The 25,489-nt window shown below is 44.4% G+C and overlaps 8 protein-coding genes, 1 long non-coding RNA gene and 3 other non-coding genes across 14 annotated transcripts; 8 read left to right on the top strand and 4 right to left on the bottom strand.

Moving 5' to 3' along the window:
* The first annotated feature begins 4 nt into the window (after positions 1-4).
* LOC9267409 (uncharacterized) lies at positions 5-3,458 on the top strand. 3 transcript variants are annotated; one of them, XR_003241861.2, is made up of 12 exons: positions 5-267; positions 360-470; positions 678-740; positions 836-949; positions 1,034-1,183; positions 1,291-1,368; positions 1,437-1,658; positions 1,754-1,840; positions 2,042-2,161; positions 2,447-2,539; positions 2,648-2,784; positions 2,902-3,458. XR_003241861.2 is itself a non-coding variant. In XM_015779435.3 (11 exons), the coding sequence occupies exons 1-11, from the start codon at positions 46-48 to the stop codon at positions 2,705-2,707; spliced, it is 1,320 nt and encodes a 439-aa protein (XP_015634921.1). In that variant the 5' UTR covers positions 5-45; the 3' UTR covers positions 2,708-2,818. The 3 variants fall into 3 exon arrangements, 1 of the variants encoding a protein (XP_015634921.1); XR_003241860.2 differs by having other exon boundaries at positions 2,648-2,817; XM_015779435.3 differs by lacking the exon at positions 2,902-3,458 and having other exon boundaries at positions 2,648-2,818.
* LOC112938669 (uncharacterized) lies at positions 3,377-4,142 on the bottom strand. Its single transcript, XR_003241862.2, has 2 exons — positions 3,996-4,142; positions 3,377-3,897 (listed from the first exon to the last, which is right to left on the bottom strand). It is a non-coding gene; the product is annotated as an uncharacterized lncRNA (long non-coding RNA).
* Positions 3,585-6,540, top strand: LOC4337140 (uncharacterized). Its single transcript, XM_015780791.3, has 3 exons — positions 3,585-3,719; positions 3,812-4,133; positions 5,017-6,540. The coding sequence occupies exons 2-3, from the start codon at positions 3,924-3,926 to the stop codon at positions 6,181-6,183; spliced, it is 1,377 nt and encodes a 458-aa protein (XP_015636277.1). The 5' UTR covers positions 3,585-3,719; positions 3,812-3,923; the 3' UTR covers positions 6,184-6,540.
* Positions 6,541-6,674: 134 nt separating this feature from the next.
* LOC4337139 (probable galacturonosyltransferase 10) lies at positions 6,675-9,175 on the bottom strand. Its single transcript, XM_015780790.3, has 2 exons — positions 8,676-9,175; positions 6,675-8,538 (listed from the first exon to the last, which is right to left on the bottom strand). The coding sequence occupies exons 1-2, from the start codon at positions 8,895-8,897 to the stop codon at positions 7,090-7,092; spliced, it is 1,671 nt and encodes a 556-aa protein (XP_015636276.1). The 5' UTR covers positions 8,898-9,175; the 3' UTR covers positions 6,675-7,089.
* Positions 9,176-10,926: 1,751 nt separating this feature from the next.
* LOC4337138 (uncharacterized) lies at positions 10,927-14,186 on the top strand. The gene is made up of 8 exons (XM_015780182.3): positions 10,927-11,083; positions 11,168-11,934; positions 12,009-12,197; positions 12,313-12,421; positions 12,519-12,577; positions 12,658-12,768; positions 12,874-13,552; positions 13,865-14,186. The coding sequence occupies exons 1-8, from the start codon at positions 10,951-10,953 to the stop codon at positions 13,969-13,971; spliced, it is 2,154 nt and encodes a 717-aa protein (XP_015635668.1). The 5' UTR covers positions 10,927-10,950; the 3' UTR covers positions 13,972-14,186.
* A 44-nt stretch (positions 14,187-14,230) lies between these two features.
* On the bottom strand, positions 14,231-20,097 carry LOC4337137 (double-strand break repair protein MRE11-like). The gene is made up of 23 exons (NM_001419895.1): positions 19,856-20,097; positions 19,648-19,707; positions 19,282-19,417; positions 18,987-19,144; positions 18,702-18,792; positions 18,489-18,608; positions 18,349-18,417; positions 18,138-18,229; positions 17,903-18,005; positions 17,715-17,822; positions 17,572-17,634; positions 17,439-17,510; positions 17,184-17,261; positions 17,043-17,105; positions 16,903-16,966; positions 16,681-16,766; positions 16,014-16,127; positions 15,746-15,823; positions 15,603-15,671; positions 15,280-15,515; positions 15,008-15,098; positions 14,690-14,878; positions 14,231-14,502 (listed from the first exon to the last, which is right to left on the bottom strand). Coding segments are annotated over exons 2-23 (2,118 nt in total). The 5' UTR covers positions 19,650-19,707; positions 19,856-20,097; the 3' UTR covers positions 14,231-14,466.
* A 183-nt stretch (positions 20,098-20,280) lies between these two features.
* LOC4337136 (N-terminal acetyltransferase A complex catalytic subunit NAA10) lies at positions 20,281-22,964 on the top strand. The gene is made up of 2 exons (XM_015780184.3): positions 20,281-20,955; positions 22,625-22,964. The coding sequence occupies exon 1, from the start codon at positions 20,356-20,358 to the stop codon at positions 20,950-20,952; it is 597 nt and encodes a 198-aa protein (XP_015635670.1). The 5' UTR covers positions 20,281-20,355; the 3' UTR covers positions 20,953-20,955; positions 22,625-22,964.
* Positions 21,436-21,549, top strand: LOC112938876 (small nucleolar RNA Z278). Its single transcript, XR_003242195.1, has one exon. It is a non-coding gene; the product is annotated as a small nucleolar RNA Z278 (small nucleolar RNA).
* Positions 21,653-21,768, top strand: LOC112938875 (small nucleolar RNA Z278). Its single transcript, XR_003242194.1, has one exon. It is a non-coding gene; the product is annotated as a small nucleolar RNA Z278 (small nucleolar RNA).
* LOC112938877 (small nucleolar RNA Z278) lies at positions 21,863-21,977 on the top strand. The gene has a single exon (XR_003242196.1). It is a non-coding gene; the product is annotated as a small nucleolar RNA Z278 (small nucleolar RNA).
* A 210-nt stretch (positions 22,965-23,174) lies between the features above and the next one.
* On the bottom strand, positions 23,175-24,260 carry LOC4337135 (uncharacterized). Its single transcript, XM_015780186.3, has 3 exons — positions 24,065-24,260; positions 23,752-23,978; positions 23,175-23,608 (listed from the first exon to the last, which is right to left on the bottom strand). The coding sequence occupies exons 1-3, from the start codon at positions 24,165-24,167 to the stop codon at positions 23,447-23,449; spliced, it is 492 nt and encodes a 163-aa protein (XP_015635672.1). The 5' UTR covers positions 24,168-24,260; the 3' UTR covers positions 23,175-23,446.
* Positions 24,261-24,708: 448 nt separating this feature from the next.
* On the top strand, positions 24,709-25,191 carry LOC4337134 (uncharacterized). Its single transcript, XM_015780187.3, has one exon. The coding sequence runs from the start codon at positions 24,805-24,807 to the stop codon at positions 25,063-25,065; it is 261 nt and encodes an 86-aa protein (XP_015635673.1). The 5' UTR covers positions 24,709-24,804; the 3' UTR covers positions 25,066-25,191.
* Positions 25,192-25,489: the final 298 nt, after the last annotated feature.

The following is a 25,489-nucleotide window of genomic DNA, read 5'->3' as shown; positions in this document are numbered from 1 at the left end:
TTTCGCGGGGACGAGGATAACGTCTGCCCAAGCGGAGCGAAAGGGATGACGGGCGCCGCCGCCGCCGTCTCCCCGCTCGTCGCGTGGCCCCGCTCCGCGCCCGCCTCGCGGGGCGGCAGGCGTGCGGCGCGCGCGTCGGCGTTCCACCCGGACGTGTCCCGCGCGGTGGAGTCGCTGCAGGCGGAGTTCCGGGAGGTGGACCGCGCGCTCGCCCTCAACTCCGCCCGCGTCTCCGCCGCCTTCCACGCCGCCCACGTCGCGCCGCACGTAAACCTCCCTCGTCTTCTCTCCTCCTCCGCCGTATGCGGCTCGCTGTCAGGTTCAGGGTATGACGCGCACGCGGCATCCGCGAATTTCAGCATTTCGGTGGCTCGACGGGGTACGGCCACGACGACGGGGGCGGCAGGGAGGTGCTCGACTCCGTCTTCGCCCAGATCGTCGGCGCCGAGGCCGCCATTGTCCGCCCCCAGGTTCCATGTCCACACGCGCTACCATTTCTCTCTGACTCCCCCCATTTCTCCATACATTCCACTCCACTCTCTCCACTGCTTCCATTGCTGAGCTCCACTGAGCTTCTTGTACCTACACCGTAATATATTGACGCGCAATCCTTTTGCGCGTTCGTGAAAAACTGAGCTTCTTGTACTAGTGATGAGCTCTTTGTTAATCGGTTCCAGTTCTTCTCCGGGACGCACGCCATTGCCTGTGCTCTGTTTGCTCTTCTGAGGCCTGGACACGAGGTAAGAGATTAGAGAACACCTGGATGAACTGAGTTTTCGCATTGCTTCTGCTAGCTTAGAAACTGGGAGCTGATGAAAATTTAGAAAATGTGTAGCTCCTGGCTGTCGCTGGTCCTCCCTATGACACCTTGGAGGAGGTGATTGGGATCAGGGGGTCGGCCAATGTGGGATCGCTCAAGGATTTTGGAGTGGCATACCGAGAAGTTCCGGTTTGTTGATTTCTTCACCTTACAAACACCAGGAATGCTTTACATTGTGCTATTTGTGAGTTACTGATGTGGCTTCAGTTGTAGCTTGCAGCAGATGGTGGCCTTGATTGGGATGCTCTTGCAAATGCTGTCAGACCTGAGACCGGATGCGCCTTCATACAAAGATCTTGTGGTTATTCGTGGCGCAAGAGCCTAAGCATATCGGATATCCAGCGAGCTATAGATTTGATAAAGGCAAGATGATATGTTGTGAATTCATGGACCAGCATGTTCTGTATGTGCATTAACTAATGCATATGGTGATATTTGCTCATGGAGTCATGTTTTGGAACTCATTGCAGATGCAAAATCCAAACTGCATGGTTATGGTTGACAATTGCTATGGTGAATTTGTTGAGACGTCAGAGCCTCCAATGGTGGTATGTTCATGCTTGTAGCCACCTTAAGCATTAGATTTTAGTTACCTGATTGGGTACTTTCATGGCAGGGAGCAGATTTGATTGCGGGTAGTTTGATAAAGAATCCAGGTGGGACAATTGCACCTTGTGGTGGCTATGTCGCAGGGAAGAAAGATTTGGTTGCGGCAGCAGCAGCTCGCCTGTCTGCACCTGGACTTGGGGTAGAGTTTGGGTCTACACCTGGACATGTGATGCGGGCACTGTTTCAAGGCTTGTTTCTTGCTCCGCAAATGGTTGGAGAAGCTGTCAAGGTAAGTTATTTATAAATTTCCACATCTTTAACCAATAAAATGAAAAAATAAAACAGCATGCAAGATATCAAGTGACAGTCTTATACCATCCACAGGGAGGCATGCTTATTGCAGAAGTCATGTCAACCAAGGGCTATAGAGTTCAGCCACTTCCAAGGGTTCCTCGCCATGATATTGTGCAGGTTGGATCTACATGTTTAAACATCACTTCACCAGCACAAAAATATTCATACAGCCATGATAGTGCGGCATATATGGCTGAAGGAACCATCCAATTAGAAGTTTGATTTTGAGTACTGACAGAAGGCCAACCAAGCCTTAAAAGAGTTTAGAACACTGCAGTCTAGGCATTTCAGTGATAAATTATCTCTTCATTTTCTCAGGCAGTAGAGCTTGGCAACAGGGAGAGACTCATAGCATTCTGCGAAATAGTCCAACAAACTTGCCCAGTAGGATCATTTATTAAACCAACTGCTGGGGAAACTCCTGGTTATGCTTCAGAGGTTTGTTTATATGCTTTCCTGCATTGCATTGTGCTTATTGCTTTATCTTTATCAATGCTAGGGTGGTTTATTTCATTTATTTGTTTCTCACTGAAATGATTTCTTTTCCAAATACTCCCTCCATCCCAAAATATACGGGATTTTGGGTGGATGTGTTACATCCATCCAAAATCCCTTATATTTTGGGACAGAGGGAGTACTACACATTGTTCTTTTCTTTTATGTTCTAAAAAGACCTTTCATTAGTGTGCTATGATACAAGAATGGTTAATCAAATTGAATCAGGTCATTTTTGCTGATGGGACATTCATAGATGGAAGCACAAGTGAGCTATCATGTGATGGGCCCTTAAGAGATCCATACGCTGTATTCTGTCAGGTTAGTTGAAGTCATGCTTCAGACTAGTTACATGTACCAATCTTTCACCCTACTATCATCCATCCCTAGTGCTGATGGTTCCTTTCCTCTGGAAATGTAACGGTGCAGGGAGGAACACATTGGACACAATGGGCTCTTGTCCTCAGCGACGTTCTGAAGATTATATAGCTGTCTGTTGCCAAAAGTGCATAATACTTTCATCTTCTGGAATGGGTTGCCTTTTTTTTGGTATAATTGATTGCTAGGTATATGATATTGATTGAAATGAAAATTGTCAGGTGAAGTTCATAATTCTGCTTGGTATTGATGTTGTCAGTTCTGAAAGTTGTCAACTCATAATTGGGATTACTGACTTAATGCAGGAAACAAACATGGCGCACGTCTTTGGTTGAACTGATGAATAGTATTAAAATTTTAAAGAAATCGAGATATTCACAGTTGTGAAGAGGTCAGCAGGCTGCATTGATTAGAGTAACTTCGAACTAAAGAATCCCAAGGACAGATAGCCAAAGCATCACAATTCACAAGGACAGCTAGCTTCAGCCATTGACTTGCCAGTTCATTTGGGCTAGAACTGAGTTGTATGGTTTACTAGTTAGAAACTTCTTACTTGGAAGCGATGCACTAGTTCTACGAGCTTGTAGCTTCAGAAGAGATAGGGCCAAGATGGCTCTCACAGTGCATCATTCTGGAGGATATTTGTGTATAATGAATTCATATTGCTTAGAGTGCCAGCCTGCCAGGACTCGTTTGCGATTGAGATCAAATTTTAGAGTATGCTTTTCCACGTTTCTCTACGAAATATTTTTTGCTGAGGATTATGGCTTCCTGAGTTCGTTTGTAACAATTCTTCTCATGAAGCCATTTTTGTAAACAGTTCGTTTGTCAAAATTATTGTCATGAATTGCTTATTTGCTTATTTGGTAGAAATCCCAAAGATACGGACCACTTTCCTATAGAAAGAAGAGTTCAATGGACTGTATGCAAAGTTGTGGGTTTGTCCAAGGAATAAATTTGTGATCCAAGACATCCTACTCTGGGATCAGATACAAGTGCAGGCATCCTAGCTATTGCCAGCGTCTTACGAGACACTAACAAAAGTCAAGTGCCAAACTTTATGCTCCTAATCTCTATAAGGACTAAATAATCAAATTTTGAAGAGCATGTGCCTCACCTTGAAGTAAGTGAAGCATAGCAGTATACGCTAGCTAACAGCCTGCACCTCCCAGTGCCATGTTTCTCCATCACTAAGCAAGTTACTTTTCTTTCCAGAATCCAAGCAACCAAAAAGACAAGTTCAGTTTCTTCATATTGCTGCCATAGTAGTAGCCTCATTCTGCAGTAAACAGCACAAGATACTGGAAGGGTGTCAATAAGAGGGGGCATGGATTCAAGCAAGTACAGATCAAGAGGCTACACGATGGCAAGCAGCAACAACAAGAGGCCACCTCCTTACCTCCTCCTGCTGCTGCTGGCACTCGGCGCTGCGGCGCTGAGCGTGGGCATCCTGCACAAGATGAGGGAGCGCCGCGTCTTCTCCATCCTCCTCCAGGAACGCGATCAGCAGCTTATCTCCCTTCAAGCCCTCCTGCAGGTATGGATATATTTCTGGAATATCATGCATCGAATTCTTATACATTGGCCATCCAGGAAGTTGTAGCCAAAAAATAGTCTAGCATTATATATTTTTTAATCAACACATCATGTTCACATAATACAAGTACTGAAATAAATTCAAGCTCCCCTAAGAGGCTAGAAGCTGTACTCCCGGAGAATGTGAATGTGTACTCGGTATCCCTGTGCATATTAATATTCCCTCCGTATTTTAATGTATGACGCCGTTGACTTTTCGACCAACGTTTGACCATTCGTTTTATTCAAAATTTTTGTGCAAATATGAAAATATTTATGTCATGCTTAAGAACATTTGATGACAAATCAAGTCATAATAAAATAAATGATAATTACATAAATTTTTTGAATAAGACGAATGGTCAAACGTTGGACAAAAAATCAACGACGTCATACATTAAAATATGGAGGTAGTAGATGAAGTATACACCTCACCCTGCACTACTGCACTCACAAAAGTTATGTAAAGCCCAAGCTGTGTAATCTGGAACTAAAATTCAAACTTGCCAAAGACTTCCATACTGACAGCGTTCCAGAGAAACTTCGAGCTAGATACATCATATCAGAAATCCGGAGTATTACTTTCAAATAGACAGAGATATATACTCAACTGAACATCCTCTTAGTTCAATCTATAATCATTCCGAAAGGTAAACACTGCAATACCAGTAGCATTCTAGATTTTTTTTTAGATAATAGATACAAGCACTCTAGATATGTAAAACTTAAGAATGTATGCCTTTCAGTTACTGGGTTCTATAATCATTTTTTGGGTCAGTTCAGATACCTGATCTTTGAATTCCATAATATATCGTTAATCACATAGTAATGTTTTATTTTGCCAGAAAGAACAAGAAATCAGTAAAGAGATGAGGAGAAAGATGGATGAATTAGAAGCCAAAACATCTGTCCTAAGCATTGAGAGGACAGAACTGAAAAACAAGCTCATGGATTCTGAAACCACCACGACATATCTCACAAATACCCAGAAAGAGCTGGAAGCGGCTCTAGTGGAAAAAGAGGGTCATATCAACCAAATGAAAGAGAATGCGGCTGCTTCAGGCCCTGAACAAATGGCAGCTATAAAGGAACTTCTGCAGCAAAAAGAAGCTGAGCTTGAAGAGATCAAGACCAAGTTGCACGACTACAAGAAATCAGATACAAATATCAGCGAGAGCATTTTGGTTGGCACAAACAATGAGAATACAACTTCTGACACAGCGGTACCTGAGAATTCTGCAAACCCTGGTGACTCTGCTCCAGCAGAAGAACATCATTCTTACGACAATAGTGCGTCAGAGAGTAACCAAGATGAGAGCACTGGAGCAAGCACAAACAACGAAAATGCAACTGTTGATACTGTGGTGGTCGATAAGTATGCAAACTCTAGTGATTCCACACCTGCTACTACAGAAGAACCGCATCCCTACAACACCACTGCATCAGAGAGCAACCCTCAAGAAAATAGTTCCCCAGAACAACACTTTATAAAGCTTAGAACTAACAGGGAAGATGATGAACCACAAGACAAAACAACAGGTGATGCCAATGATAATTCAAATGATGCTCTAGAGGGAAGCCACTTGGGGAAATCTGAACTTCCTCAGTGGAGCCCCAAATTGGCAGATAGTCAAGATAATAGCACAGAAGAACTAGATAGCACTAGACAGTTGGAGAACTCACAAGGTGAGGCCAACTATGAAAGCAGAGGCAGTAATCTGCTGGAGAAAGAGGTGGAAGCCAGCAACGAAGTTGAACCAATGAAGGAAACCAGTCCTGAGACTGAGCTGGAGACTTCGAAGGATAGCTTGAGTGAAGCCAACCAAAACAGTACACAGGCTGTTGAACCTGTGGCTGATCCTGCAGATGTGAAGCCCCGTATGCCCATATATAATGATGAAACAAAAGAGACAAGCAAGAGACGTAGGCGGAGAAAGTTTAGATCCAGAAGGAAAAAGAGGACCAATGCTCCTTCTACCAATGTTGATGGAGAAGTCACCAAAGTAAGGTAGCCACAGCAAAACCAAAAAGATACTTGGATTTGGAAAATGACTGCAATGCAATGATGAATCATAAAAGGTATAGATAGGAAAACTGCAAAAACAATTCAAAAGAGATGACCCAGATAGCTGCCATATGCTAAATAGCCCTGAAGAGAAGGAAAGAAAATAATAGCTAAGCAGCTGCAGTTACCAGTTTGTAGCCGATGGCAGCACAAATAATATTTCTGTTCTGAATATTACACTTTGTTTTGTGTAAACACTTTCTTGCACGACAATTCATCAAAAGTTCTGTAAGCACTAAATTTCTCTCTGAGGTTAAACATGATAATCCTTATGATTACTACGACATCATGTCATAAAGTCACATTTCCTGGATGAGCTAACTTTGTTTATACTTTATACTAACATTGCATGGCCTCATAAAGGGCATGCAAAGTGCAAAACAACATTTAGAAAATATATACGATAATTATGCTTTGTGAGACATTTAAACAATAAGCTTTACTCTGAACATCCAATAAATATATATATCTCAAAACTTGCTGTGACACCACAAGAATTTTAAATCAAATCTACAATTATGCCCTCAATTTTCTCACCCAAAAAATCAAAATTGAAAAAATTACATTGGTGGTTGCGAGTTATGAATGTATATAATGGACGCTGCTCAAATAACAGCCTAATCCATGGCAATCTTGGCTCTTTCTGATGTTTACCTGTGCCAGTCACATCTGTGGTTGCTGTACTTCATCAACTACAGGTAGTATAAACGGCCGCCCATGTCTAATCTGAGGATGTAATTTCAGGACAAAGTTAATCAGTTCTGTTACTGTGTTCACGTGTGGCTGTTGAGTAAGGCATTGAAGCATTTCCACTAGGAAGTTCACAAAAAATTCTAATGTTGATACACATTCATTAGTGCGTGAAGCACCGCTGAAGCAGAGGGTGTGAATAGTCTACATAGTTATCCCAGAAGCCCTTGTACTTCTCCATCCCAATTTTTAGCCATGGCTTCATATTTCCATTGTAATGCAACACTGCACCTTCTTTGATAGTAGCGGGATCCACTGTTGTGTAGCCCAGTCCCAAGACATGCCATTTGGGGTCCAATGGCTCAACCAAGCCATAGAAAGCAAGAAGACCAGGTGGTAAAGATCCAAGCTTCCATAGGGTATGATCAGCATTGCGCTCTTGCCAGTAATGATATATACCTGTCACATTCTTATTCCTCCACATCACAAGATCAAGAACATTCATACCAAATGCCCAGCCACAGGCATCAGGATCAAAATGAGCACGGATTAGAGGATGGGAATGGTTAAGATACTTATGGAACCTGTGAAATGTCTCCATGCAAGTCTCTACAGCTCCCATAACATTTCCATTGAGGTTGATGGTAAACAATTCCGACAAGTCCTTTTGGACAACAATGTCATCATCAAGAAATACGACCTTACGCAATTCTGGATAGATTTCTGGGATATAGAACCTCAGGTGGTTAAGCATTGATAAGTACTTAGGGTTCCTGAATTTGACTGGTGTTCCACGATTACCACTGCCAGAGAAGTAGTAGTTCTGGGTGGCAGCATCCTGGAGCTGTTTAAGAACAGGAACATACGATGAATTGAGCCAAGTGAAATCCTCTACCTTTTGAATCTCCACAGTGGCTCCTCTGTAATCATTCAGGGCGAACCACGCCCTCATGGGAGCATAATTCACCTCGTCAGTCACCAAGTGAAAAACAATCTTTTCAGGGCGCATTGAATTTAGAGTTGTAGAATTGACGACAACAGAAACAGCAAGGATGTTGTCCGAGAAAACACAGTAATGGTAAAGGCTGTTATCCCTTAGGTTGCTCTGTACTGCTGGGCTCCTCTCAGTAAACTTCCTCTGGAGCTCAGTTGTCTTGAACCATTCCATGGTTAACCGGACTCCAAGGCAGTAAAGCCCCTTTGGAAGCTCCTCGGCAGCAATCTGCCCATACTTGGTGCTCTTTTCCGCCTCAGCTTTCGATTTCTCCTCTAGGGATTGAATCTGACCCTTCAACTTCATGATTGTAACTGCACTATCATAGCGGAACTGCTGCGCCTGGAAGAACAACACCGACATGTCCCTAATTGCCTTCTCCGCATCCTGCTCCGTCACCGTGCCACCATGGGCTGCAGCATGCGCAAGGATGCTCTGCGCCCGCCGTATCTGCGAGCTAAGCTCTGCTGCAAACTGCAGGTTATTGGCTTCCTTCGCAACGACGAGGTAGGTTTTTGCAAGGGAAATCTGGTCCATAAGCTGCCTTGAAAACGAGTGAGCACTCAGCATTTCGTCGGTCATGTTGAACGCATCCGTAACGCCATCGAGGTAAGATCTCTGCACATTACAGGAGCCACGAATTTCAAACGCTACTCATGATCATGAACTAATTAAAACCGGATCAACTCAAAAGCCAAATGCAAATGAGCTAACGAAATGTGAAGCAAAGTAGATATGAGACGCGATTCGCTCACCTGATGGAGGAGAGGGGAGGTGGTGGCCGCGGATCTGGACGAGTCGGTGGAGGGGAGCACCACCGGGTCGGGGTCGGGCGAGCCCCGGAGCGCGAGCAGGAGGAAGAGGCAGGCGAGGGCGAGGAGGAGGGTGACCGCGAGGCGGAACCACCACGGGCGCTGCTGCCACCGGCGCTTGAACGACGACGGCCGCCGCTGGTCGAGGAACGGCCGCCGCCTCATCGGATCGCGCGGCCGCGCCGGTGCGCCGCCGGTATCCAGCGGGGCAAGGGCAGGGCACGGCACGGCACGGCGACGAGATCTGGGGGGACGCGGTAACCGCTTTGTGCGGCGAAGGTTTTTGTCCCCCCCGCCCCTCCCTTTTCCTTTTGTTTCTCTCGTGCGTCGCGTCGCGCCGCGCCTTCCCTTCCGCCCAGATCTCGCGCGGCGCGGCGCGGCAGAGGCAGGCAGCTTCGCCTTCGTTGCGTTGCCTTGCCTGCCTCTCTCTGCGTGCGCGGCTTGACTGCTCCACGACTGGTTTGGATCTTGTAACTTGTCGCTCACATGATCGCATAGCATCCCATCCACTGACTGGGTAAGTTTGAAAATTCACAGGGCTTTTCCCGGTTCACCGTTCTCTTCATCAAATGTTAGGTGAGGTAGGAAAAGAAAAGGAAGTCCATTCTATACCATCCCAATAGCACGTCGTAAAAGAATTGATAAACTTGTGTATTATTACTCCGTATTACTCCCTCTCTCCCATAAAAACTCTATTTTTCAGTCTTTATATAACATTTAACTTTTCATCTTATTTAAAATTTTTCTATCATCAGTATTTCTATTTTTATTAGATGATAAAATATAAATAGCACTTTATATGCGACTATATAAAAAATCCATAAAAAATTTAAGTAAGATGGGTAGTCAAGTGTTGGAAAAAGAAAAAAAATGAAATCTTTATGGGATGGATGGAGTATATAAAAGTATAGTGATAAACTATAACAAACTCAATATTATCGAATATTTTTTAAAAAAATATGCAGACAAGTGTAAATTGTTTTTTAATTAGTTATGGTTTGGTTTACCCATTTTGATTTGTTTACTACAGGTAGCCATTAATTAGGAAGTTGATAGATGGTTGTGACAATAATAATATTTTTACTAGTATGATAAGCTGGTTTTAACTGTTTTGGAAAGGATACCAACAAGGATCTGTGGCTGGGGGAAGTAAAAAATGAAACATGGTTTTGATACGTAGGAGCACATGTCTGCATGAAGAAAAATAAATACATAACTTCATAAATTAATAGCTAATACCAATTTCCCGGTTAGTACAATCATTTACACTTGCCAACTGATCCAACAGATTCATTATTGTTCAATCTTAGTCATGCATTTATTGTTTTATTTCCTACTGGAGTACATAAAGAAGAATAACCACCATAACCTCCCTCCATTTGACAAAAAAAAATTAGATTAATTTGAATTTAAGCAAAATTCAAATAATTTACTGATAGTCACCTTCATGGCAGATAAAATTTATTGTTTCTAGCTCCGCCACTGCATTTACGTAAACACAAGTGTGTTTCAGCTGTTGAAATATATGGTATTATGCGCAAACGGTAACACGTATGTCTTCCTTGTGTCTACTAGTGTAAAAGCGGAGCCGTTCTCCACCTTCTGCACTACCGTATTCTCTCAATAAATAAACTAAGCCTCTGTTTGTTTCAGCTTAAAATTATTGTAATATATATTATTAAGCCAGATTACTGTAAGCTGAATTATAATAAGCCGACATAGAATAAGCTTTGAGTTGTTTGTTTCTCTGGATTATAAGCTATTTGTTAGCTGGTAGCCACCCAATAATCTAAAATAAGCATCTTTAAAGTGGATTACTAGATTATAGAGTGGATTATCGAAAGAAAAAGCAATCACACCACATATTTCCAGAAGTCTAATGAACGAGGCTCCAGAAGTCTAATGAGATTAAGGAGGATTTGAAAGAGATTAATCTCACACCTATTATGGTGTGAAATTAAACGAACAAGGCCGAAATGTGTACTAGGCCGGCCTAATTCAGATTCCCAATAGCCCATAAGGCCCGCACCATACAAGAGCCCAGCCCTATATCTAAAGCCTTCTCCTTCCCTTTGCCACCATCCGTACCGACCGAACCGACCACGACGAGCTCGAACCATCGAAGCCGAAGCGCGCACGAAGCGACCCCCCCCCCCCCTCCTCTCTCTCTCTCTCTCTTTCTCTCTCTCGCCTCGCGAAACCCAGCGAGCCCTAGCCGATGGCCTCGCCGGAGCGGGAGGAGGAGGAGGCCGCGCGATCGCCTCCGCCGAAGCGCCCCCGCCGCGACGGTGACGCCCCGCCGGAACCCCAGCCTGCCCGCGTGGGCCTCAACCCGGCGGACTGCGACCTCGGTACGCACGGTTCTTCCTTTGCAGGTTGCAATCGATCACGCGCTCTGCTCACCACTCCCTCTTCCGTTGCTGTGTGGCGGCCAGATTTCGACGTCGGCGGCGGCGGGCTCCGGGGGGAGGCGCTGCATGATGGCGGGTTCGCCTACTGCTGGTCGGGCGCGCGCGCCACGGTGGGCGTGAGGGGTGGCGGGAAGTACTGCTTCGGGTGCAAGGTCGTCGCCGAGCAGGCCGTGGAGATGGAGGACACGGCCGCGGACCAGCAGCACCTCTGCCGCGTCGGGGTCTCGAGGGGCGGCGACCCCGTGGGGGCCCTCGGGGAGACCGGCCACAGCTTCGGGTTTGGGGGCACGGGGAAATTCTCCCACCAGGGCAAGTTTGTGGAGTATGGCGTCAAGTTTGGGGTTGGGGATACGGTTGTCTGCGCCGTGGACCTTGATTCCAAGCCGTTGGCGTCGATCGGGTTCTCCAGGAATGGGGAGTGGCTTGGCATTGCCAAGCACTTCGATGCAAGTGACAAAGGGCTGGGTTTGGTTGAATCTCCTGTGAGCTCAATGCAATGGGAGTCGGCAATCTTTCCACATGTGTTGCTGAAGAATGTTGTTGTCGAGATGCAATTCAGCAAGGAGGATGGATTGCAGCTTGTTGATGGTTATGAGCTCTGGCCCTCAGCTTGTGTCGATGGGAATGCGGTATCTGGCCCTGTGTTTGCAGAACAAAAAGAGTGTGAAATCATGATGATGGTTGGTCTCCCAGCTTCAGGGAAGTCAACATGGGCAGAGAAGTGTATCAAGGAGCACAAGGAGAAGCGCTTTATCCTTCTCGGGACTAATCTTGCATTGGTGCAAATGAAGGTTCCTATGCTTGTTTCACAACTTGCATGCTCTATGATTTCCACTATTTTCAGTTTATGACTTTCCTTTTGCAGGTGCCAGGATTGCTGCGTAAGAATAACTACGGTGAACGCTTTGAACGTTTGATGGATCGTGCCACAATGATTTTCAACACATTGCTGACCAGGGCTGCGAAGATCCCTCGCAACTACATCATCGATCAGACTAATGTTTACAAAAATGCCCGTAGTCGCAAACTAAGGCCATTTGCAAACTACCGTAAGGTAAGCTGCGAAAGGATAACAGTTTCACAGTTTGCCGTGTTGTTGCTGAATTAATAAATGTCAATGTTGGATGCGTTTGTGGGGTGTTTAATTTCATATACTTGTTGTGCAACAGACTGCTGTGGTTGTGTTCCCATCGCCAAGTGAACTCAAGGTCCGGGCAGCAAAGCGTTTCAAGGAAATGGGGAAGGATGTGCCAGCTGATGCAGTAAATGAGATGACAGGTATCCAGCCAAATCCATCACTGCTATCTCGAAATGTTCATTGTCTATGTTCTATGCATCAATTACTTACTATATTGCCATAAACACCTATTTTCAGCTAATTTCGTCTTACCACTGTCCAAGGACATGCCTGATTCTAAAGAGCCCTTTGACGAGGTTGCTTGGCATTGCTGTACTCCATCTTTTGGTTACTATCAAGTTTTTCCTTAGCTCATTACACTTTTCAACATGTGCAGGTAATCTTTGTAGAGCTTTCCAGGGATGAAGCCCAGAGAAACCTGGATGAGATGAAACGTTTGCTGCCAAAAGCCTCAACTCCCAGCTATGCCAATTTCAGTAACCAAAATGTATGTTACCATTATTGCTGCTTATGGATTTGGTCCTATGTTTTGTCATCATGGGTTAGCTTGATCTTTTGATTCATGTACAAGTCCTAACGTAGATGCTTACAGGTGAGCTCAACATATAGTGGGACTATTGCTGGGACAATGCCATCTCTGTCACCAGGTTATCACCGACAAATGGACAGTCCATATGGAAGTGGTGTGCAGACACCAAGGGCCTTGACACACCAACAGGCAGCATGGGGTGTTCAGGGTTTCCAGAGTCCAGCAGGGATTAACCACCATCAAGTCCACTTAAGCAGCTACCCAAATACCCCATACCAACATCAACAAATCCAATCAAACCATCCAAGCACCCCATACCAACATCAAGCCCAATCGACAAGCTACCCAAGTACCCCTTATCAAGATCAAATTCACTCGAGCTACCCAAGTAACCCAACCCAACATCAAATTCATCTGAACTACCCCAGTACCCCAAACCAATACCAAAGCCATTCAACATATCCAAATACCCCATTTCCCGGTCATGGAAATAGCGTATATGATTCCAATGGTGGCCCAGGTCCATACAATCCTAATCCTTACAGCATGAACACCGATATGCAACAAAGAATTCAAGCTCCCATTGGTGACAGGAACCAGTCCTATGCAGTTGTGTCAAATGAAGCCTATGGGAGATCTGGCTATGAAGCGGCAAATTCTGTTGGAAGGCCTATCAATACACATCCTGCCGTGTACAATTCTGGCAGTGGCAATTACATGCCCTATATGCAGCATTCTCACGGTAAGTGGCTAGCTCAGGCTCTTTCTTTTCAGTTCATTTTGTTACAAGCTAATTCAACTTGGTGGATTACAGATTCACTATACAAACTCTTAAAATTACGAAGTGAGAAAAATAAGCTCTGTAACTAGAAACTTTTATAGCACATTTGAGTACATTAGCACTCATCATCATAGGGTTCTTTGACCTATTAATTGGCTACTTGGAATTAGAGATTATGTTGCTACCCGTGAAGTAAAACTACAGATCTTTCTTTGACTGACAGTGTGCTAACATTGAAGTAAAACTAACACATCTTTCTTTGACTGACAACAGATGTGCACAACTCTGGATCACAGTACTCAGCTCCAGTCCCCAGGCCTCCTTACGGAGCTCCTCCACCAAACTATATGAATCCACAGACGAGCATTTGGCATATCTAGCAAGGCAGCTAATTTGTGGCGATAAGCGAACACTGGACATGGTACCAAGAAAAGTAGTTTAAGTAGATATGCGCGAGTGCGTGACCTATAGGTTCCAGGGAACCTTTGGCAGTTCGGCTCGCAGATTTTTGTATAGTTATATGCACGCATAAACCATTCTCCGTATGTATCCAGTTTACGACTTTTGCATGATCAATTAGTATTGGTTTGGCCAACGCAGAGTGTTATGTCGTGAACAACTTTCGGACGCTCGGTCAGGTACGCCTGAATCATGAAAACGTATATTCTAGTCTCTGAAGAACACCTACTATTGATGATGAGAATCCCTTGTGCCCGCATGAATGTCATGTTGCCAATGTACAAACTGACATCCAGCATTTAGCAGCTACAAGCACGTAAATCCATGAGGCTAAGGAATGTACAAATCACGCGAGTTGGCGTTCCAGTAGTTCATTGGAAACTTAATTTGCCAGGCAGACTTAGACTAACAAGAGGTCATCTCCTCCTAACAGCTCCGTAGTTCCTAGTGACCTGCAGAGTAACACAAAGTCGTAAAACCAACAGTTTGTAGGTCGTATTCTAAAAAAAAAACAGTTTGTAGGTCGTAAAACCAACGGTTTGTAGTATCAGTGCGTGTACACAACACAATGCAAACAATTTAATGACAAACCACAAGAAGACCCGTCAAACTGACAAAATGTCAAGGTGATTCACTTACCCGAGGTGGAGGTTTCTTCGGCCTGTCATCTTCATCATCGTCATCATCATCTTTGCTCATCAGCATGCTCTGGATGGATGAAATATCTGCTTTTCTACCCCTTTTTGCAGTAGCGCCTCTACCCCTACCTCTACCACCTCTAGGAGCTGCCCTTTTCCGTCCAGTTTGTTGGGGACTCTCCTCCGGTTCCTGTGAGTATTCAAGAATATACAATGTTTCAGTTCACCAGGTCATTTGCCACGAGCAAAAGCGCACATTATATTTATGCGTATTAATACAGAAAAAGTACAGAACTACAAATAGAGGAAATGATCATACTGAAGATTCAACAACTTCGTTTGCTTCATTAGTCTCATTTTCCTCATCTGAAGAAGATTGCACTTCCTCACTGCGGATAGCAGCACTTGACCTGCAAAATATTGGATGGTAAAATTAGCATTGGAGCATCTACTGCAGAGTTAAAACCAGGGCACACGATTTCAAACACCTTTAACACTCAAAATGCAAATTAGACTGTACCATGGCTATTCCATTTTGGCATAGGTTGCACAGTTATGGTATAAATGCAAGGTAGCAATTAATTTAATAACCTTGATTGGCTGAAATTCAGAGTGGTCTGCTTCATTGAGGCCGTCCCTCTTCCCCTGCCCCTTCTGGAAGTTCCAGTTTTGGCAACATCGGTAGCATCTTTAGAGGGTCTTGTAAATCCAGATGCTTTCCTTCCAGCATTAGTTGTTCTTGCACCGAGAAGCATCTCCCTGGTGTCTTCATCATCACTGAAAGAGTTCAGGTTACTTTGAGCTGTAACAGATCTACCTCCAGTATCCTGGTCAAGTATCATAAGAGCAACAAACAATCAGCAACAATGAAAAAATGGCATACAACATTAAGGGCATAAGGACATTGAAACCACCAAGTTTTGAGAGCTTGACGTGAACCGTGAATCTTCCTTGGAGCGGAGGGACCTTTCCTTCACACGTTCCTAAGTAGTTAAAAATATTAACCTTTTAATCACCCCACAACCTCATAGGAACAATAGTAGATTGCTCCAAATACCTGCATGCACTCGCCAACTTTGACTATTATATCTTCTTCCTCTATTTTAAATTTATCTGCCTCTGAATTCAATTTAGTCTGCAGGTTTCAACAAAGGATTTCAATTTTAGATGCATGCAATTTTATCAGGCAGCAAGCAATCAAATAAGAACTAAAAAAGGCTACCTCTGTATTCTAGTCTCATTTCTATTAATGGAAATGGAGAGCTACGGCCCTTTGATAAAAAAAAAGAACTAAAACCAACAATAGAAAATGTAGCAAAGCATACTCTGGTTTCTTCAAGATTCCGCTGCAAACAGGCATAAAACGCCATCTTGTCATCCTTGCTCACAAAATCATGCAATGCAATGTCCAAGTCATCAACTGGAAGAATCTCCATTTTCTGGAAACAAGATTTGTGTCATGAAGCTTATATTGTTACTCTAATATTTTTTTTTAAAAAAAAGAAGGATGTAAGAAGCTATCCAAAGAATCTATAGAACAAAATCAGGAATTCCAGACCCACAAACCCAACTAAGACAATTAAATAGTCCTTGTTTCACAGTACCACTGTTAGTCTCAGGCTATTATTGTAAAAAGCTCATATGGTGAAGTGTAATGGGACCAGATAGAGATGTCGCTCATTAAATTATTGGCTGTTATTCAATAGCTACCATAATGGGCCTCCTAGCCAGAAGTACCTTTCTTGCCATTATATTTCTGAAAATTTAATTATATTTCAGCCTAATACTGTAGGAGTCAAGAATAAACACATTACCATCCATTTAGTGCATAAGGCAGTATAGGAAAAAGGCAAGATCTTTGTTTTACATTTATGATCATCATATATACAACTAAATGGAATCCCATCAAGAAAAACAGATAGCAGCAATTATTTCTCCTAGGAGAAGAGCAAAACTGCAAAATAATACAGAATATGTAGTTTCAAGAAGTACCAAGTTATTTTCGGCAACCAAAGCTTCAATAGTTTGTTGGTTTAGTTCCTCGGGACGAAGTTTCTCAGAGTCATCAATATTGCCTACTGTATATATACATAGACATAGTCAGTTAAACAAAAAAGTCAGAATAACATGGCATCTGTTGCTCCTCATAGCTTGATGCATTCTGCCACTATGTAAATAACTTGTGCACTGTCTTTCTTAAACATAAAGGAATACCTCCAGTAGTCTGACGCTTTTTTGCTGATTTTGAGAAGATAAGAATATCCTGGGGGTTTGCAACCTTACAACAAGAAGCTATCAAATAAGCTCATTCAGGTAAGAATTCTGAGTAAGAACCTAATTAGGGACTCAGATACCTTCCCGACATACTTCTGACCAAATCGTTGTGGATTAATTGTTGAAAACCCAGAGTAATCTACCTACAGAACAATATGAGCACTTTCATTGTTCCTGTCTTGATTAATTTGTGCGGAGTACATCTCTTCTGTTTTTTTTACCTTGATTCTAATTAGTGGAAGTTTGGTCTCTGGTCTACTGGCTGTTGGCTGACTACTCTTCTTAATAAGATTTCTTACCTGAAACAATTGAGTATTATGAGATTGAGGGTTAACGACTTCATTCAACAAAGAAAACTAGACTGACAACAAACGGGCAAATAAGCCAATGTTGAACCAATTCCACACCAGCATGCCACCATGCTTCTCAATAAAATGGAAAAGATTATAACAAATCATGGAAAACTGAAAACTCACAATTTTATCCAAATGTTCAAGAACAGAGGCCTGATCATTGGGATCAACATCCACTTCATCTTTTAACACAACCTATATATTAGGACAGTGAGACCCAAGCACTGAAATAAGCATGAAATGAGGGGTATCATACCTCAGCATAGTGAAAGGGCCTAACGGATCTCAAAGGTATTTTGGTTGGCCTATACTGGTTTCCCTGTTTAAGAATAAAAATGGAATGAGAAAACACCAAACTGAAGTTTTGTTCAACATGAAGAGGAGAGCTTTCAATAGGACCTTGATTTCTAACAAGAGAACATGCTTTGGTTTTGCTTCACCATCAATCAGGGAGGTTGCAACTGATGAGCCTGGTTGAGTGATGTGAAAACCCATCCCAGGTACCTCCTATAAACAATTGATCATATGACAAGTGCATATTCACGTTATTTTTTAAAAAAGAAATCAAATAAAATCCAAGTCATTACCTGGGGATCAATAAGGCATTCATGCTCATGGCCCCATACTATAAAGTCCAGAAAACGTGGTAAGAAATGCTCATTGATTGCGCTTTTAGGGTTTGTTTTTATCCTGTATGATTTCAGGTTTCAATTTTCTTTTCAGTAAGCGGCATGAAGATTATAAAAAAATGAACAAGAATATTGAACCAGTCAGATACTGACATTCCACTACAGTTTGTCACCATTCATTCACCGCCCATACCTATTCTGATGAAGAACAAGAATATTGAACCAGTCAGATACTGACATTCCATCTTGAGTTTCAGGTCGCATCCATTGTACAGCATGAGGTGTCTGAATAATTGATATAAAAATATGATATCAATGTTCAAATGATCAAGAAAGTTTCTTGCTCTAGTGCTGCCAAGTTGCGAATTAACTTCAAATTCTTAGAAAAGTCAATGGAAATGCACCTGAAACATCCTGTTTAATCGTTCATCTCTAATGTTTCCAAGGCCATAGAGCGCAACAAAAGTTGTACCCTGAAATAACAGGAAAAACAGAGGATTAACATGTGAGAGTTCATGGTTTGCCTGCAGCTGAAGTAGCGCACCTTTTTTACGAGTACAGGATAGACTGCTATTTCACCAACACCAGAGCCACCAAGGTCCATCTTCCCAAAATAATTTACAAGATTGCAGGCTGAGAGAATATCAATTGCAGAGAGATTATCCTACAGAGAGGGGCAAGAATGCATGAGAAAAGCTGGCACCCATCATAAGCATAATAACCATAATAACAGAATGTCAGAACGAGATTCTCATACCACACCAGCTGGATCATCATGGTTTCCATGGATAGTGAACACAGGCAATCCAACATTGAAGTTTGGATCTTCATAATTTACTTGGCCGAATCTGTGATTGTACCAAGAAAATTCATGTAAGAAAATTAAGGGGAAAATGCATATCTGCATACACGTATGATATATCAAACCTAAATTTCAGCAAAAGTGACACTTTTATGAAAGATTACATTGAGGGATCACCAAATTTAGAGTACACTCAAGAAAAAAATGGCATGATAGAGTGATATAACTCATCGTCAAAACCTGTTTGGAAAGTTGATTGTCTGATCACTGACAACCTGGAACTTCACTGGCTGGTCATTCAAGCAGTAACGCCGTAGAATCTCAATGGTCTTAACTAAGGTTGAACGTGAAGGTTTGTTCTCATGGAAAAGGTCACCACCAAGTAGCACAAAATCAACCTGCAATTCAGTATGATTTCCATCATATTATAATTCATAATTCATAAATAGAAGGTTATCCCCCAACAGAATGAGCAGGCCAATAAATTTTGCAACACAAGCAGAAAAGAATGGAAAAATGTGCAGCTCCTACAAACCTTATTCTGCTCTGCTAATGAGCATATCTCTTCAAACGCCTCAAATGAATCAAACCTACGAATCTCGTCCTTTTCCATGTAGCCGAGATGGCAATCGGTTGCCACAAGTACACGGAGTGTGTTGCTTTCGTCTCCCCTGAAACACAAGTTGACAGTGAATATATAATGAGTCAAGCGTCATGTCTGTCGCAGTGTAAGTATCAGGTGACAGTTAATAGGATGCTCTGTGCAACCAAATAGTTCATTCTAAGCAAAGCCCAAAGCAATTCGACATAACAACCAATATCAATGTACTTATCTAATACCATCGCTCCACCAGCCACCAGATACTAATGGCTTAAATATACCATGAACATGATAACTCACATTGCCGGTGTTGGTTCAGCTTCAGACTTGAGCCCAAGCACTTTCCTGATCAAACCCTCACTGCATCGATAACAGTAAACAAGCAGCAAAATGTGATATCAAAACACCACGATTGGTTCCATACGTCCATATTCTATTAGCCGAATAGCATCCTCTAATTTCATACTAATCCACTAATGAAATATCTGACCAAAGCAAAGGAACTCACCGGACCAAACCAAACCAAACCAAAACCCTGCGAGCACCGGCGAAGCTTAGGCGACGACAACGCGGTGGCGGCTTCCCCTACTTCGCGAGCAGTTCGGAGACCGTCGTACGGGCCTCTGCTCTGGTCAGCGTCGGCGAGCTGCTCGGGGACGGCGGGGTGGAGGCGGCTAGGGGGCGGAGCATCAGTCGTCGCCGGGAGGGGCGCCGCGGCGGCGAGCTGTGGACGAGCGGCGGCGGCGGAGTGGGCTAGGTTGTGCGCGCCCTTCTCGATGTAGCAATAGCAATGGGCCGGCCCATCAAGGCCCATTAATATCAATACACGAGCCCACTTTCCATATACACGGCCCGTTTTCCTCTAGGGTTAGGTCAAGGTCTCTTCCCCTCCTCACCTCTATTAAATCCGCAGGAGAGGCCGCCGCCACCACCACCGTCCGCATCGCGATCACCCACCACCACATCACGCCGGAGAAGTAGTCGGCGGCGGCGGCGGCGAAGGCGAAGATGGTGTGCATACGGCAGGCGACGATCGACGACCTGCTGGCGATGCAGGCGTGCAACCTGATGTGCCTGCCGGAGAACTACCAGATGAAGTACTACCTCTACCACATGCTGTCGTGGCCGCAGCTGCTGTTCGTGGCGGAGGATTACGGCGGCCGGATCGTCGGCTACGTGCTCGCGAAGATGGAGGAGGACCCCTCGGAGCCTTGCCACGGCCACATCACCTCCCTCGCCGTGCTCCGCTCCCACCGCAAGCTCGGCCTCGCCACCAAGCTCATGTCCGCCGCGCAGGCTGCCATGGACCAGGTGTTCGGCGCCGAGTACGTCTCCCTCCACGTCCGCCGCTCCAACCGCGCGGCCTTCAACCTCTACACCTCCACGCTCGGGTACCAGATCCACGACGTCGAGGCCAAGTACTACGCCGACGGCGAGGACGCCTACGACATGCGCAAGCCGCTGCGGCAGCCGCAGCCCAAGAAGCACCACCATCACCACCACCATCATCACGGCCCCGGTGGTTGTTGCTCACACGATGCTCCTCCCGCGGCATCTGGGTCTTCTCCGCCGTCCTCTAATTCGCCAGAGAAGACCGATTCATGATGGGTAAGACTCTTGATTAATTTGTTTATTATTATAGCTATAGAGGATGTGCAAAAATCGAATGAAATCTTGAGGTAGTATTTGCCATGTGCGTGCCTCTCCTCACCTTTGGCTCCTTGAGATTGTTCTTTCTCATGGTTGCCCAGTCATGGAGGCAAAAATCGATTTCTGGTGAGTTTAACGTGGGAGATAACAGTAATCTGGTGGTTATGCTTCTAAAATGTCTCACCACATTAATTATTATTTTTTAAGTCTCTGTTTGCTGAGAAACGTGGTTTAAGACAATCTCGGCAATCATGTTCAATGCTTTTGTTTGGTGCGTAATTTAGTACGGTTTTGATTGCTTTTTCTGAGGTTATCACGCTATATGAATTGTATGAGATAAATTTGAAAGCCCTCTTTACAGTATTCTTAATTATAGTGCAAGCTTGTTCAAGCAATATTTGAGTTGCCATCTGTTGTATTTTTTTTGTTTCATTAGTAGACTATGAAGAGTTGCCCAATGTGTGAGATGTAGGTAGCTTCAAGGGCCTGTTTTTCAGGTTTGAACCTACTTGGGGTCCTACATTGTAATGAGTTATATGGGCTTTTTAAACTGAAGTCTACTATTAAGTAGCTCATGATTTTTTGAATTGTAACTCGCTTTTGTAGCCATAGTCTTGTATGTAAGAGAAGATATTTTAGATGGTAATAGAATGTGACCTATGATGCAGTGCCCAAAATGTGAGATGTAGGTTTCTCCAAGTCCCTGTTAGTCAGGGAGAACCTACTTGGGGGGCCTACATTATAATGAGATTAATGGGCTGTTACTGAGGTCTGAACCTACTTGTTGGTACTCCTATTTGTTACAAGTTTTTACTGAGCATTATTACTTGATAGAGATGTATTCAAACTTATGTTCATGTTTTTTGCGAATGATGATATTGTCTGCAAAATGGATGCCCTGTGGACTCAAGTCCCTGTTTCAGGGAGAACCTACTTGACAAATCAGTGGATAACATGACATCAACAGATAAATCTGATGCATTTGATATTCTGTTGAATTTTTTAGTCATAGGGAAGTCTTGTTGTGCTCATCATGTATCCTATCAAAGAGCCATGCCCTGAGTTTTGTGCCTTTTCTAGTTGTTATCAACGATGATCATGTCTGCAAAATATATATTCTGTGGATTCAAGTCCCTGATTCAGGGAGAACATACTTGAGGAAGCAGTAGATAGTATGACATCAAGTGATAAATTTGAGGCACTATCTCTTAACTCATGCTTGTGGCCCTTGTTAAGTTGAGGGTGTGTGCAATGCGCTGTTGCATGATATTGTTTTCATTCAGCTTTACTGGGCCTTTGTTATGATTTAATTCCCTGTTTTGTGGGATGCTGCTCTCCCCCCTGTTTCATTTGTTATGATTGCTTCACTTACGAACTGTCAATGATTGTTCTGTCTGCAAAATGGATATGTTGTAGATCCAAGTATCTTCTTTTAAGACAACCTACTTGGTGAAACAGCATGTAATATGACATCAACTCTTTTCCTGTTTTGATTCTTTTATGCCTGAAACAGCATGCAATATGACATGAACTCATACATCTCAGACATTTGGTGTTTTCCTGTTTTGATTTTTTTTATGCCTGAATAGTGAGCATAGAGATATAAGTTGCATTATTGTGATTGCAGAAGGAAATGGAGAGGCTGAAGGAGTTGGTGAGCCCGTTGGACTTGCATCTGGTGCACTCACTCTTTTGATAAGAAGTCCAGCGAAATCATTTCCTAAGGAAACAAAAGATATGTACTGTGATTATGTGTGTTTGTAGGCATCTTTGTTGGCCGATGATTCACCCATGGGCCAGGGTCCACTGTAATTCTGTTTGATGGACGTACAAATACTTTTGTTAGCTACTTGGCATTTGCTGTCGTGCCTGTAATATCTCCCCATACTTGCGGAATTTTTTTTGGCACATCTGGGCATATGTACTTGGCTACATTCTGTAGCACGCATAAAGTCATTTTTGGTGTATCTCCTTGACTCAAAACACCTGCGTGAAGTTATTGTTTGCCAAAAGAAGTCAGATGACCTTATGAACAAGCTCCTAGCCTTACACTATCGACAAGAAGTATTGGGGCTTTCTAGGATTTGCAAGTACTTTGAAAATTGATGAGTAAAATGTTCAACTGAATGCTAGAAATGAAAAGTTGAAAACAATCCGACAGCAATTTCTGATCCATATATTCTTGAAACTGATTCTTCGTAATTAAGCTGTGTTTCTGGCTTTGGTCTCTGGCATACAAAGGAAGTGATACAGGTCGTCATGTACTGACATGTAAAAAGCCCAATTAGGCACAACGAGTGTCGCAAGACAAAGGAACCCTCTTTAATTCAAAGAAAGTGATCAGTGAGCTCTATCAACCGAGAAAAATGTTGACTTGATGAACCCTGTTTCTCGGTGGAGACGCCGGCAAGACCACCAAATCACCATCATCCATAAACGGATGATGGAGCTAGAAACCAGGGTCGTCCCACTGCAGGACAGCTGAGCCCACGTTCTGCTCCCTCTTGAGCTTGTCCTTGACGAACCAGTCGCAAACAAGGCCTGCGTTGAGCTCCTCAATGGGGACGCCTTCTTGCTCCGAAATCACTCTCAAGAGATTCAACGACGATATCTGTCACAAAAAATCACATGGTTACTCGTCATCGTCAACGGCTCGTTGAGACAAACACCTCACCTAAACTTCACAACTTTGATATGCTAATCTGCTCGCCACTGTAATATCTTTGCAATCGATCAGTAGAGATGCACACTTACGGTGAGGCGGCAGAGGAATCGCTCGTGTGTGCTGAGGCCGGACATCTCCACCAGCCCGGCCTCCTCCAAGCTGAGAAATGTTCTCTGCTCTTGCTCCCCATCACCACCACCGCCATTGCTCCGCTCTTCCTCCTCCTGCTGTTGCTGCTGCTCCTCTTCTTGGCATCTCCTCCTGACCACCAACCGCGACGCGGCGCTGGCCCTCCTGAGCTCCCCACCCGCTCCCGCTGCACAATTGCATCCAGTTAGCACTAAGCAGTAAGCACACACGCGAAGAACCGATGCAGTGGGAGGTAGTGTAACTTGTAACCACCTGCAGGGAGGCAGGGGGACGCTCGCCGGAGCAACGGCCGCGGGGACAGCAGCGCGGCCGGCCGAAGTTGATGGGCCTTGCACAAGCCGACCGCCTGCCGCATCGCCTCGATCCGTCGCGGCACGTCCCCCCCTGCTCAATTCCGGCGACACAAGATCAGCTTGGGAGAATCGAACGTGACACAAACACGAGGGACAGGAGGAAGAGGTGGTGTGCAACCGGATAACGTTAGCTTGACACACAGCCAGGCCGGGCCTTCGTATGATCACATGGGCCTTAGATTCGTCCATGTTAAGATTCGAGAGCCCAAAAAGGATTAGGCGCCGAGAGAAGAGAACTGTGTGGGATGCATCAGCTCGCTAGTGGCGCGCGTCCTTGTCACCTTACTCCATATAAACCCATATTATCCCCACGAATCCCCACGAATCTGCCAGTTGCGCACTTGCGCGTGTGGGACAAAGACGAGACGGGACGGGCGCCAAGATGGTGAGTCACCAACCCAGCCGGGACAGATAGCGAGGAGCAAGCGGCTGAAGGAAGCACCCGGTATCGCGGGAAAACCAGCGAGCGCGGCCACCTGTTTCGCGCCACCCCCACTGGCCTCCCTCCAGTATAAATCCAGCTCCACTCCAACCCTCCTCCTCAACAACAACAACAAAGCATCGTTCAATTCAGTTCACAAATCACAACAACAACAGCGCGAGAAATTTAAAGAGGAGATCATCGGATCAATCTCATCAATGGCGGGTGCAGCGAAGGCGTCGTGGATGGTGGCGATGAGCGTGGGCGCCGTGGAGGCGCTCAAGGACCAGGGCGGACTCTGCCGCTGGAACTACGCGCTGCGGTCCATCCACAAGGCAGCCAAGGCCAACGCCGCCGGCGTCTCGCAGGGCAAGAAGCTGCCTGCCTCCGCGGCGGCGGTGGCGGAGAGGAGGAGAGCGGAGAAGGCCGAGGAGGGGTTGAGGACGGTCATGTACATCAGCTGCTGGAGTACTAATTAGTGTATAAACTCGAGATACTAGTACGTAGCTAGAGCTGAAGTAGCAAACCATGGCTTGAGATTTGGCCGGTTGCTTCCTTGATGTGTATATATATCAAGATGATGATGAAAATTTCTTGTTACTAAATTGCCCCGTGGTTTTTTTGCCATGTGAATTGCGATCACGTTGGCTCGTGGATTTGTTGCCCCTGAATTTCAGTCTCTCTAGCTAGTGGCTAAGGCCATCTCTTATTTGGTTCAGATGACAGTAATTCATCCAGGTCTCCAAGTTCTAGGATTTTCAGAACTGCAACTTATTTTATCAAGGAATCTTTAAACATACGAACAGATCACTTAAAGTTCTTCTGAAGCAACTTAAAGTTATCAGGCATGCATGGATCTTGGAGGAATCAGATGTGCAGTCAGGGACCATAGCACAAGACAGG

The sequence above is a fragment of the Oryza sativa genome, chromosome 4 (assembly GCF_034140825.1).
Source record: "Oryza sativa Japonica Group chromosome 4, ASM3414082v1".
Classification (NCBI taxonomy): Eukaryota; Viridiplantae; Streptophyta; class Magnoliopsida; order Poales; family Poaceae; genus Oryza; species Oryza sativa.
This window is presented reverse-complemented; position numbering and strand designations above follow the sequence as displayed.

Coding starts and splice junctions, on each gene's coding strand:
- LOC9267409 (XM_015779435.3), top strand. CDS start 46: ATGACGGGCGCCGCCGCCGCCGTCTCCCCGCTCGTCGCGTGGCCCCGC. Junction 268..359: donor CCGCCCACGTCGCGCCGCAC/GTAAACCTCCCT, acceptor CGCGAATTTCAG/CATTTCGGTGGCTCGACGGG. Junction 471..677: donor CCGCCATTGTCCGCCCCCAG/GTTCCATGTCCA, acceptor AATCGGTTCCAG/TTCTTCTCCGGGACGCACGC.
- LOC4337140 (XM_015780791.3), top strand. CDS start 3,924: ATGGATTCAAGCAAGTACAGATCAAGAGGCTACACGATGGCAAGCAGC. Junction 4,134..5,016: donor CCCTTCAAGCCCTCCTGCAG/GTATGGATATAT, acceptor TTATTTTGCCAG/AAAGAACAAGAAATCAGTAA.
- LOC4337139 (XM_015780790.3), bottom strand. CDS start 8,897: ATGAGGCGGCGGCCGTTCCTCGACCAGCGGCGGCCGTCGTCGTTCAAG. Junction 8,539..8,675: donor CCTCCCCTCTCCTCCATCAG/GTGAGCGAATCG, acceptor TGTAATGTGCAG/AGATCTTACCTCGATGGCGT.
- LOC4337138 (XM_015780182.3), top strand. CDS start 10,951: ATGGCCTCGCCGGAGCGGGAGGAGGAGGAGGCCGCGCGATCGCCTCCG. Junction 12,422..12,518: donor TGCAGTAAATGAGATGACAG/GTATCCAGCCAA, acceptor ACCTATTTTCAG/CTAATTTCGTCTTACCACTG. Junction 12,578..12,657: donor CTAAAGAGCCCTTTGACGAG/GTTGCTTGGCAT, acceptor CAACATGTGCAG/GTAATCTTTGTAGAGCTTTC.
- LOC4337137 (NM_001419895.1), bottom strand. Junction 17,262..17,438: donor TTGAACATTTGGATAAAATT/GTGAGTTTTCAG, acceptor CAATTGTTTCAG/GTAAGAAATCTTATTAAGAA. Junction 15,824..16,013: donor GGAATCTTGAAGAAACCAGA/GTATGCTTTGCT, acceptor TGAAACCTGCAG/ACTAAATTGAATTCAGAGGC.
- LOC4337136 (XM_015780184.3), top strand. CDS start 20,356: ATGGTGTGCATACGGCAGGCGACGATCGACGACCTGCTGGCGATGCAG.
- LOC4337135 (XM_015780186.3), bottom strand. CDS start 24,167: ATGCGGCAGGCGGTCGGCTTGTGCAAGGCCCATCAACTTCGGCCGGCC. Junction 23,979..24,064: donor GTCCCCCTGCCTCCCTGCAG/GTGGTTACAAGT, acceptor GCAATTGTGCAG/CGGGAGCGGGTGGGGAGCTC. Junction 23,609..23,751: donor GATTCCTCTGCCGCCTCACC/GTAAGTGTGCAT, acceptor TTTTTGTGACAG/ATATCGTCGTTGAATCTCTT.
- LOC4337134 (XM_015780187.3), top strand. CDS start 24,805: ATGGCGGGTGCAGCGAAGGCGTCGTGGATGGTGGCGATGAGCGTGGGC.